This window comes from Erythranthe guttata, chromosome 12 (assembly GCF_056151865.1).
Source record: "Erythranthe guttata isolate IM_541 chromosome 12, IM_541, whole genome shotgun sequence".
Taxonomy (NCBI): Eukaryota; Viridiplantae; Streptophyta; class Magnoliopsida; order Lamiales; family Phrymaceae; genus Erythranthe; species Erythranthe guttata.
The window spans coordinates 13976133-13989795 of record NC_142544.1 but is presented as its reverse complement, the minus strand read 5'-3'; the positions used below and the strand labels follow the sequence as shown (position 1 = coordinate 13989795).

Here is a 13663-nt window from a genome sequence, read left to right as displayed (position 1 = left end):
ATTAGTTGCACCATTGTCCAACCGATTAAATTGCAATTGCGTGTCAAAATCATCGATTCATTGCACCATAAATTATAGGACAGTTTCACGTAATCAATGTACCACTTACTCCATTCATTATTGAAATGCAATAAGACTTTTGACGTTAATAATGTGGTATTTTTATTCTCATAATATTATTTTAACCAGCATACATTAATAGAAAAATGTTTTTTATTACGACCATTAACTATAATAAAATGTACTAAATTTTGTAGTAAAAAAAATCCCCTTAGTCTTACAAATAATAGGGGTAGACCCAAACTCAAATTTGTCATTTTGATAAAAACCCATATTTTTCTAAATTACATCAGTACTCTCAATCAAATCCCACAAATCCCGTTACTTTAACTTTTGAAATAATATCAAATCCCTCCCTATTTTCCCGTTAAAACACTATCCCCACAAACCCACTACCAAAATCTGCAAACGTCCCAAAGAAAAACAGAAATTTATACACCGGCGATTGACGATTTTCTGCACTCCCAAATTCTTCCCTATTTTCCTGCCGGGTTCGCCGCTTCCCTCCGACCGCCGCCACCTCCGTTATCGTTGTCGCCGGTGGCCAACGACGATAACAACGATATTCGCCATAAGCAACACCTCCACCACCGCCTAATCCTCCACCACCACCACATCCGACCACCTCCACCTCCAAGACCGCCAAAAACGACCAAGACCTCCGCCGCTCCCGCCTCCAAGGTCGTAACAATCAATTTAGGAGTGATATCGTCGTTGGCCGCCGTCGCCGCCGTCGTCACTGCTCCAAACTAGGGTTACTCAAATCTAGGATTACTCAAATCTAGGGTTTTGATAATTCTTCGGCCCATAGTTGATTAACGAGATACATAGTCGAATTACATCTGTATTAATAGACTATCTCATATCATTTAATAGACTATCCCACTGATATAATTTGACTATGGATCTTGTTAATCGACTATGGGCCGAAGAATCATCAAAACCTTAGATTTGAGAAGTGACGGCGGCGGATTTGTGTTTTAAAATTAATAGACTATCTCATTTCATTTAATAGACTATCCCATATATCTAATTCGACTATGGGTTTAGTTATTTGACTATTGGGCCGAAGAATCAACAAAATCCTAGATCTGATAAGTGATGGCGGCGGATTTGTGTTTTAATATTGTTAGACTATCCCATATCATGTAATAGACTATCTCATTGATCTAATTCGACTATGGATCTCGTTAATCGACTATGGATCATGTATTATTCAACCACATAGTATATTAATAATTTCATATAGTACATTAATCTGTTATGATAGTATATTACGTTTATAGTAGTGATATGAAATTGTGTTACAAACAATATACCACTGAAATGACAAGAACATTGAGAACAAAACCAACGTAAAGTAATTCCAACATAACCAATAAAATAGTACATTAATAATCTCATAATTTCAATCTAGGGTTTTGATAAAATACTTAAAACACATCATAACACAATCAAACTAATATGTCGAGTTAAAAAACTCTAGTATATTTATAATCTCATAATAGTATAATAAAATGATAATGGTAGTGTCATACGGTATTCATAATAGTATACTACTGTATTACAACGGTTTAACACTTAACCGAAGTTACCGAGCCATTACATCGTAAACACGACATTAATTAAACATATCAAATCTTAGGGTGGTTTGGAAAATAACAACCATCGGAATCATTTGAATTCATTGAGTTTATGTCCTCGTCGCTATCATCAGGAATGCAGTCGACTTCTTCTTCGAACAACTGCACAAAGCCTGCATTCAATGCCTCACTTCCAGTGGCATCAACGGCTCCAACTAGTTCACCCCCACCCCCTGTTCCATCATCATCAGAAATAACAACTTCAGCATCATATGAACTTAAAAAATGCAGAATACAAATAATTGATTAAATAGACTACCAAATACATTCCAATGTACTACCGAATACATTAAAATCGACTGCTGTAAACAAACAAAACAACTATCAGTCAGTTTCAACTTCATCAACTCGACTACACCAAATATTTATTTCGATTACTGCGTAAACCAACTACGACACTCATATAAAACAACTTTGGTCCGACTGCGTGAACCATCCTCTGGCAACTATGTGAATCCTCTTCCAAACAAACATCATCAGACAAAATAAGGATGTATATGTGACGACGTAATTTTTTTAAGAAACGATCTACTTTACTACCAATATAATCAACGTATCAACACAAATCTTAAAATGTCTACCCACCATAACACAACAACCCCCGCACAAATACAGCGAAAATAAAAACGAAAAAAAAAGTTCATACCCGCTTAACGACGGACAACGATGAACGCTCAGATCCGAACCTATCTCCACGCCGGTGAAAACTTTTTCAAAGCCGATGGAAACGATGAATCGATGGAGAAATTCTTCAAAACCGATTGTGCACGCTGTGATAATAAACGCCGTTCTTCAATTCCGTGATTTTAGGCAACAAATCAGTAATCTCATATCACGTAGTTAAGGAAATAAATGCCGTTCAAAAATAAACAGGGGTATTAAAGGAAAAATAAATAATATATTGTGCCAAGTTGGCATATTTGGGTGTATATCAAAAAGGGGAAAATTAATTGGATCTACCTCATTAGAAAATATGAACAAGGGGTTATCCCTAATAAACCCTTTTTTTTAAGCTGTTTTTTTTTGTTATTTATGTATTAGTTAATGCACTTTCGCTCTCCAAACTTTTAATTTTGTACACTTTAGTCCCCAAAAGCAAAAAAAATCCTTTCTTAAATTACCCGTATATTTCAGCCCCAAGAACCCCCTGAGGGCCGCCCCTGTCTTAAGCCCCCTTCACCATATGTTTGATTGATTTCACTTATTCGTTTAAGCCGATTTAACTTGGATACCGACCCTTTTGGTTACTATATGGACTTGGGCCTCATTGCATTGATAGACTTGGATACCATACCACAATCATTGTAAATAATATCGCTTGTTAAATTTAACGGAATACAACTATTAAATAATCAGATTTAACTCGTCACTAAGGTGGATTTGGTGATTAGAGTGAACTCAGTTATGATTCTGCAGCTTTACTGAAGTTCTGTACAGTGATGCTTAATTTAGGATCGAGGAAGATCGATGAGCTCAAGTCGTGAGGTGGGGAACGAATCGAGAGGGAACAAAAGTTTTTTTTTATGCCGATTTGCAAACTCAACGTTGTCTATTCTAAGTAAATGGTTTGTAAAGGAGATTCAATGGGTGATTTTCCGAGATAAACAAGGAATTTCATAGGTACAATATAATGTGATTAGTATCATCTAGGCTAAATAAACATAATTGTACAAGGTAACTACTTCTTAACCCTCTCTCTCTCTCTCTCTCTCTCTCTCTCTCTCTCTCTATATATATATATATATATATATATATATATATATATATATATATATATATATATATATATATATATATATATATATATATATATATATATATATATATATATTGATATGTTATTTTGCATGTCCTTACTTTTAATTAGATTTATTGGAAATATTAATAATAAATGACACATTTCACTAATAACTTAAACTTTTAGTGGAGGTGGTCATTCAATGTTGTATCAGAACGAGGCCAAATAAAAGGTCATGAGTTCGAATCCCACCGCACTCATTTCAAATATTTGAAGTGCGTAATTCTCCTGCACACCGGACTCAACCCTAGTATTTGTGGTCGGAGTGAAACTTTCCGGCAACAAAGGACAAGTTTTGGAGGTACAAATCTTGAACAACAAGATATGTTTACATATAATTTTTGCCCTTCATGTAAACAATAAGGGATGCTCTTTTCCTTATTTTGGCGAACAACGTTCTTAGGCATACATTTTGAATATAGCATTAATGATATGCTTAATTGGCCCAACCCTATGGGCCTACAAATTATTTATTTACTGGGCCACGAGTCCAATATCGAAGACCACTATGACCGAGGTCCAATCACCTTCAAGCAAGGTTTGGGCCCGACAATCTCAACTAAGCTATAAATACACATTTGAACTCATTCCATAAGGTACGGCCTATTAACTGAGCAATACTATAATACGTATTCTCTGGACTATTTCTATGATCAGCACGTCTGACTTGAGCGTCGGAGGGGTTTCCGCCGGATCAACCCCCGACTTAGTTCATGTGTGCTCATTTTGCAGGGACCTCAGGATCATCAAGTTTTCAAGCTACTGATCTTCTTTGCTCTCCCAGCTCGTTTTTTACACTACATCAGGTGATCTAACTAATTAGCATCATCATTTTGGCGCCGTCTGTGGGAACGATGTAAACGAGATCACGTAGCCAACAAGATCCTCCTGAGGCGTCTGCTCGGAGAGAAAATGTAACAGCTAACGACCTCCCACCTTGTGGAGGCTCTGGCTTGCCACCTCCTCCACGTCCTATGGATCTGCCTCGCGAGGTTCAGGTGATCCCCCATCGGGACCCACCACTCGCCGATCCACCACTCTCTGCTCCTCGAATGGTTCAAATAACCGAGGATACGCTTCAACGCATGATAGCAGAAGCTTCAACTCGCGCTGCCACAGAAACCATGACCCAATATATCGCCACGATGGGAACAAATGCTCCCAACGCGATACCAGCACCTGCTCCACATGTGGAGCCACCTATGGCACCACCGCCATCGACTCCCTGGGGGCTTACATCTGCCCCCAAAATATTTCGCTCGCCAAGGGTTATCGACTCCCTGGGGGCTTACATCTGCCCCCAAAATATTTCGCTCGCCAAGGGTTATCGACTCCCTAGGGGCTTACCTCTGCCCCCAAAATATCTCGCTCGCCAAGGGTTATCGACTCCCTGGAGGTATAAAGTGCCCCCAAAATATTTCGCTCGCCAAGGGTTATCGACTCCCTTGGGGCTTACATCTAACCCAAAAATATTTTGTTCGCCAAGGGTTATCGACTCCCTAAGGGTTTATAGTGCCCCCAAAATATTTTGCTCGCCATGGGTCATCGACTCTCTGGGGGCCTACTTCCGCCCCCCCTCGAACGGTTTAGATAACCGAAGAGGACCTTCAACGTATGATCGCCGAAACTTCAACAATATAACCTTCTACTTGCTCCTCTAACGATTCATATAACCGACAAGGACCTTCAACATACAACCGCGAAAGCTTCAACAAGTGTTGTCACCTCAGACCATAGGTCTCGAGCGCCTCATCCTACAGTGGGTGGTTAACCCATCCCAAGGTTGGGCATTACCTTTACCTTTCAACCCCAAGTGGGTTCACATCACATTGCAAGAGACGAGTATAATCTTCCTACTCAAAAAATAGAACATCCCAAGAGGTGCACATCAACCACCAAAATAAAAAAAAGGGGAGAAATCGCGCACGCGAGACCCCTGAAGAAGATGAAGAAAAGAAAAAAAAAAAAGAGAAGAAGAAAGAAAAAGAAAAAATAAGAAGATGAAAAGAAGAAGAAAAAAGAAAAAGATGAAAAAACAGAAGAAGAAAGAAAAAGAAAAAAGAAGAAGATGAAAAAATAGAAGAAAAAAAAAAGAAGATGAAAAAAGAGAAGAAGAAAGAAGAAGAAAAAAGAAGATGAAAAAATACAAGAACAAGAAGAAGAAAAAAGAGAGTAAAAGAAGAAGAATTAGAAGAAGAAAGAAAGAAGAAAGAAGAAGAAGAAAAAGGAGAATAAATAAAAAAAAAAAAGGGAAAGGAGGCGCGCGTGCACAGCACGCGCGCGCTAGCAGCAAAAAAAAAAAAAAAAAAAAAAAAAGACAGGAGGCGCGCATGCACAGCACGCGCGCGTGCACTGCACGCGCGCGTGCACTGCACGCGCGACAGCAGCAAAAAAAAAAAAAAAAAAAAAGGGAAAAGGCGCGCACCTTCCCACGCGCGCGCGCCTCCCAAGGCCACCTTGGAGCGCGCGCTCCCACCTAATTGGGCACAACTTTTGCTACTCTCCACCAAATTGCGCGTAGATTTCACCTCGCTTCACCAAATCGCGCAAAAATTTCAACGTGCTCCACCAAATTGTTCGAACTCTCCAGCGCGCCTCATCATATCGCGCACGCGCTCAAACGGATAAATACAAATTATTATTTCTCCACACCACGCCAGCAATTAAAGAAACACTACAACACCGATCTACTCTCGACACGATCCGGTACCCTTTTCGACGTGGCTCCCACATCGTCTCGAGAGTGGGGGGCTTGCGAGACAGCTCCCACTAGGAGACCACTCGCTCCGTCCTACAACCCGCAGCGAGACAACTCCCACGAAGAGCCAACTCCCTCGGGTCTACGAAACCATAGCAAGATAACTCCCACGAGGAGACCACTCGCTCCGTCCTATAACCCGTTGCGAGGTAACTCCCACGATGAGCCAACTCCCTCGGGCCTCATAACCACAGCGAGATAACTCCCATGAGGAGCAAACTCGCTCGGTCCTACAACCAGCAGCGAGACAACTCCCACGAGGAGCACCTGTCCTACATCCCGCAGTGAGACAACTCCCATGAGGAGCAAACTCGCTCTGTCCTACATCCCGCAGTGAGACAACTCCCACGAGGAGCAAACTCGCTCGGACCTACAACCCCTTGCGAGGAAAATCCCACGAGGAGACCACTCGCTCCGTCCTACAACCCGCAGCGAGACAACTCCCACGAGGAGCCAACTCGTTCGGTACTACGAACCCGCAGTGAGACAATTCCCACGAGGAGCCAACTCGCTCTGTACTACGAACCCTCAGCGAGATAACTCCCACGAGGAGCCAACTCGCTCGACACTACAAATCCGTTGCAAGGCAACTCCCACGTACAGCCACCTCGCTCGATAATAAGACTCGCTGCGAGACAACTCCCACGAGGAGAGAAATCGCTCGGAGCGACATCAATCCGCACACTCATCAGTCGCGCGTCGTCCAATGATTCTACAACTTCGCTGCGAGACAACTCCCATGAGGAGAGAACTCGCCCGAAACTCACTATATAATCACAAGCTCAAGTTAGCACAATTACAACCCTAGAAACACTTAGAAATATTATGGGAATCTATATAGCCTGGCCAGCTTGATTACTCAAATTTATCTACTTGTTTTCGATGGGTCCTTCATTAAAACGTGGCCACGGTCCAAACATACTTAAGACCCACGAGGTCTAACAAGGGGCACGACCCCCATAAAAAAAAATCTTGAGAGTCTGATCCCCTCCTCAAGTACATCACGCACAAGGCTATATGTAAACACATATAAGCAACGCGTCAAAACATTGACAACGTCAAAAAATAACAACTCCCACGAGGAGAATACTAGCTCCGTGCTACTACATTATCGTGAGACAACTTCCACGAGGACATAACTCGATCAACTCTATTACCCCAGAGACAACTCCCACGAGGAGATTACTTGATCCGTGCTACTACATTATTGTGAGACAACTCCCACGAGGAGATAACTCGATCAACACTATTACCCCGCGACGAGACAACTCCCACGGGGAGATAATTCGCTACTACATCGTCGCGGGACAAAACCGACGACTCAATTAACTTACATCGCGACAACTTGGTCGCGCTATGCACCAATGCCCATTCACGCCCTTCCGACACACGCTCCAACGCGTTATCGCACACCATCGACTACTACAATTTTTACTCTCGACACGATATGTCACCCATTTCAACATGGCCCCCACATCGACTCGAGAGTGGGGGGCTTAATGATATGCCTAATTGGCTCAACCCAATGGGCCTACAAATTATTTACCTACTGGGCCACGAGCCCAATATCGAAGACCACTATCACCGAGGCCCAATCACCTTCAAGCAAGGTTTGGGCCCGACAATCTCAACTAAGCTATAAATACACATTTGAACTCATTCCATAAGGTACGGCCTATTAACTGAGCAATACTATAATATGTATTCTTTGGACTATTTCTATGATCAGCACGTCGGACTTGAGCGTCGGAGGGGTTTCGGCCGGATCAACCCCCAGCTTAGTTCATGTGTGCTCATTTTGCAGGGACCTCAGGATCATCAAGTTGTCAAGCTACTGATCTGCTTTGCTCTCCCAACTCGTTTTTTACACTACATCAGGTAATCTAACTAATTAGCATCATCTAAGTATCATCAGGTTGATATTTTCTATTAATATTCGATTGTAAATAATAGCCACTATGTAATTAAAAATTGTTGAGTTTATACAAGTCAACAATTTCGTTGGTGAGAATATCTTTTAAGTAGCGACTAGGCAACTAAAAAGATTTCTTCCATTTATAATATTATTGCATATACATCGCTTGGTGTTAATATATTTAAATGTTGCGTAAAAAGTAAGATGCTTCTTGTTTTTTGATATACCTCCTTAAAAAAGTTCATATAATTGGTATGATATCAAAATGAAGAAGGGAACTACATGTGGATTGGATCCAATTTAATTCAATCAACATCGGGTCTAAATAAATTCAATCATACTGAAGTTGATTGAAATTCACTAAAGTATTTATCCATAATAGATTCACTCTGAATCCACTATTTCCTTTTACCAATTTTACTCTCTCTTTCTCTTTTTTTTTTTTTTTTTTTTTTTTCTTCTTGTCGATGTATTTCATTTTGTACGATATAAGAAAATTATCGTTTCTTGAACTTGACTGAATAGAAGTAGAACTATCTATTGAGGTGCAAATATAGTCCCATATTAATTTTATAATATGGGAATTAAAGATCACTCGTTTATAAGAAGGGGGTAACAACTCTATCGACATGAGACCGTTTAGGGAAACCCAAGAGCAAATTAGACTTGACCCAAATCGGACAATATCATATCAGCGGGGAGTTTGTGCTATCGCATGGGTCTCTAACAGTGGTATTAAAACTATAATCCAGATTTAACCATGTGGTGAAAATTACTGAAAGTTCTCGGAGCCGAAGCGGCTAGAAGATCTCCACATGGGAGGGTCGGTGTCCCTTTGTTCGAGACATTTTACTTTTTTTTTTTTTTTTTTTTTCTTTTGATATATCTCAGGAATGCACACTTATATATGTAATTATTGGAATGATGGCAAGACTCATTTATTGATCACATCACAAAGTACATAATAACCTTTGCACAAGATAGGGACACCAACATCCGTTAACAACAAAATTAACATCACAAAGTACATAACTTCAACACAATACATACACACATATATTCATAGCATCATTAATGTTAATTAATTAATTAATTAAGCATTGGCGGTGAGATGGTGAGACTCGATATCCTTAGTGACCTTAAGGCAAAACTCCATGAGAGTGTGCGGATCTGGAACATCCTCGTTCAGTTTCTCGTACTCCAAAGTCCAAGTGACGAGGTTGTGTCAACATGAACAATTAGTTTGAACGTCTTGTAAAGCTCCATCAGATCTCCTTCAATCACCTTGAATGTCACCGACTTGTTTTCCTCATCTATCGCCTCAATTATCTCTTTCGCCACCCTCTCTTTACCATCTGATACAAAATAATATATATTATTTATAGGAAAACCTCGATAAATTAATAACCTTACTTAAATAATAATTTATTCTGGTCCCAGCTCAGTAAAAAACGTATTAAAGAATTTTGCTACAGAGGTTATTTAACTGTACAATCATTCTAAAATTTCACTAATGGAAACATAAAAATTATCGAAATTAGTTACCATGGGTGTAGTTAAAGTAGATGATTGAGCCGACGGTTCCCCACTCGCCGTCGTGTAGATCGCAGTTTTGAATGTGAGCAGGGCTCATATCAGATATGTGGTGTGGTCTTTCTCTGAAGATCTCGTGGAATACATCTCCGTCCGATTTTATGTCTATTTGGGAATGTTGGAATTAATGCACTTTCTAGAAGTGTACCACATGCATGTACAATGTATGATAGGATACATGAATAGACAAATACATGAATACTTAGATACATGTATATCTAGGATTCATGATGAATATATTTATTATGATGCATGTACTACTTATGCCTAGATTAGTATAAATAGGTGTAAGATTGTATTTGTAATTCAACATGTATTAGCAAGAGTAAAATATGTAGGAGATACGTACTCCTCAATTATTTCCTTGTTAATATTGTTCATATACTTCCGCAAAATATATCCAACATGGTATCAGAGCCCGGTTGATCATACTCAACTGGGGCGTTAAAAAAAAAAAAAAAAAAAAAAGGGAACACGAATCCCTGCCTTCGAAAAAAATCGTTAAAAAATCGTTGAATCAGTTGATCACGCATTCAATTGATTGAAGATTGAAGAAAAAAAAAACAAAGGGAATACGTATCCCAAATCAAATCAAGAAGGAGATTTCATGGCAAGTTCCAAAATCCCTCAGTGAATCAAGAAGGAGATTTCAATGGCAAGTTCCATAACTCCCTCAACAACCTTTTCCCATCTCTGCCGAAAAACATGCAGCAAAGATTGAGTAGAAAGAGCGAAAAAAAAACTTCCATGAGGAGTAGTAAAAGAAAAAATGCATCCCCCATGTAGTATTTGCAAGTCAAAACACTTGGAGAAGGATTGCAACTACAAAGGCAAACCCCATGTACAAACTATAAAAATATAGGTTTGGACATTCGGAGAAGTATTGTCGATCGAAAAAAAAAAACACCAAGAAAATTACTCCGAAGAAAATGAAGAATATTTGTTTTTGCTAGTCAATTTCCAGAAGAAGAAGACGACTGCAGATTCGAAGAATCTTGGAGCTGAACAAGAAAGCACATTAAGGAGGAGTGTTGGAATTAATGCACTTTCTAGAAGTGTACCACATGCATGTACAATGTATGATAGGATACATGAATAGACAAATACATGAATACTTAGATACATGTATATCTAGGATTCATGATGAATATATTTATTATGATGCATGTACTACTTATGCCTAGATTAGTATAAATCAGTGTTCTAAAAATCGGCCGAGGCGGCCGATTAATCGGTCGCCGAGGCGGAGGCGGTCCAAAACCTTTACGATTTTAGTGTAAAGGTTTGAAAAATCGGTTTTTTGCCTGTGAGGCGGTTTGAGGCGGTCCGAGGCGGTTTGAGGCGATCCGAGGCGGTCTGAGGCGGACCGAGGCGGTCAAACCTTTAAGGCGGGTCAAACTTCGGTTGCAAAAATCGGCAAAAAATCAGTCAAAAATCGGTGTTTTTTTTTTTTTTTATATACAAATCAAAATAAAAGTTGGGATTTTAATAAAAAAAATGAGTTTATGCTTTATTTTGTTTATGTTAATTATTATTGTTAAAGAACTAATGATGTATGCCAAGAATGTATGTAAATTCAAAAAAAATTGCCTTTTTATTTATATTTTATAAGGATATTTATGTATTATGTCTTATTATTATTAAACTTTTATTATGTTATTAGAATGTATACATGATCGAGATATAACTATGTTTAAATATTTTTTATCTATGTTTTGAGTATTTATAAATAATATCTACAAATATATTATATTAAATTTTAAAAACCGATTTATTTCCGATTTATCACCGATTAATCACCGCCGCACCGATTAATCGTGAATCGGTGCCTGACCGACTCGAACCCGATTACCGATTTTTACAACCTTGGTATAAATAGGTGTAAGATTGTATTTGTAATTCAACATGTATTAGCAAGAATAAAATATGTAGGAGATACGTACTCCTCAATTATTTCCTTGTTAATATTGTTCATATACTTCCGCAAAATATATCCAACAGGGAAACCGGCTTACCACTTAGCCCCATTTTTTTTTTCTATTAAGATTTGAAGAAGTGGTTTTGCCTGATATATGTGACAAAGTTGATACATTTTGTCCTTTATATAGTAACTAGAAGATGATTCTAGACAAGGATATAAATGAGTTCCTGGCGCGGTCCACCAGCATAAAATATATATATAAAAAATAAAAAATGAAAAACGAATTGAATTTTGCTTTACTCTTACATCTTTTCAAAACTCTAAATACAATTCAAAAAAAAAGATTGACATAGGTATGGGACACAATTTTATTCGGTTTAGGGAAAAAGTTATGTGTGTTTTATTTTGGAAGCAGACAAAATATGTGTGGGAATCAAATCATGATGATGTAGAAAAAAAAAAAAAAGTTTTAGAAAAAGAATTTGATAAATAAAAGGGGCTATTCGATATACCCATCAATATTTTTTTTAATATGGAAAGGTTCAAACTATATTGCACCATTTGTGAAAAATTCACTCCAAATTTCAGCCACCCATTTTTCTATTTATGTCCTTCCACCTTACACACCGTCCCATGACCACCCATCAATCGTGCCTTTCTCTCTTTTTTTATTATTATTATTATTATTATTATTATTATTATTATTATTATTATTATTATTATTATTATTATTATTATTATTATTATTATTATTATTATTATTATTATTATTATTATTATTATTATTATTATTATTATTATTATTATTATTATTATTATTATTATTATTATTATTATTATTATTATTATTATTATTATTATTATTTTTTTTTTTTTTTTTATTTTTTTTTTTATAATTTTATTTTTATTATTATTTTTTTCTTTTTTTAACTTTTTTCTCTATCAGGTGTGTTAATCGATTATGAAGCATATTTAATCGACTATGATGAACTATAGTCGATTAAGGAACCGACTACTAAAAATAACAAATCACAACTATAAAAATGCAAACTCAACTATATTTTACAAAAACAAACAATATACAAACATTATAATTAATTTATACAATTGGAATCAATAAACAAAAAAAAAATGGAGTTAATGAAGCATATTAATCGACTATGATGTGAAGCATAGTCGATTAAGAATCTGCTACTAAAAATAACAAATCACAACTGCAAAAAAATGCAAAATCAACTATATATTACAAAAACAAAAATAGACAAACATTGTAAATGATTTATACAATTGGAAACAATAAACAAAAAATTCAAAAAAAACAAAAAAATTGGAGTCAATCAACCTTAATCGACTGCCAGAGCATAGTAGATTAGCTTAATCGATTTTGAATATCTACATAGTCGATTAAGGTTTCAGCCTGCGCGAATTTCTCGACAGGCGCCGTCGTCCGCCCGATCCATAAAAAAACCCTAAATCTGCTTCCCCATATCGTCACCACACCGCCGCCACAACACACCATCACCACCTTACTTTGACATTATGACATTTTTTTATTACAAATAAATAAATAAAATCACAACTCGCACCACCAACCAAACCAGAACCACCACCCATCAAAATCCGATTTCGGCGATAAATCAACAATCTTACCTCTTTTCGCCCCTAATGTAGCAATCATGGCATTCGAATTCATAATCGTTATAAAAAACATTTATAATGTTTGATGGGTGTTTCCTAGCTCTTCTTTCTTTCTCCATCTTGATAAGGAACGTCAAATTAGAATCGAATTGCAAAATAACTATTTAATTCGCAGAAGAGATATTATTGGGCATTGGTAGAAATATTGAAAGAAATTATGGAAAAGTAAGGGTTTTCGACGAACTCAGATTGTATTTGAGTAGGAAACGAACTCTATCTCATGTGAAACGGCGCAAGAAATAAACTCATGAGCATAGCTCATGAATCACGTCAAATT

General features: G+C 37.6%; 1 protein-coding gene across 1 annotated transcript; it reads right to left on the bottom strand.

The window, feature by feature from the left end:
- Positions 1-9087: 9087 nt before the first annotated feature.
- On the bottom strand, positions 9088-9877 carry LOC105973967 (kirola). Its single transcript, XM_012999014.2, is given in 3 exon segments — positions 9088-9398; positions 9401-9529; positions 9720-9877. Coding segments are annotated over 3 exon segments (348 nt in total). The 5' UTR covers positions 9808-9877; the 3' UTR covers positions 9088-9267.
- Positions 9878-13663: the final 3786 nt, after the last annotated feature.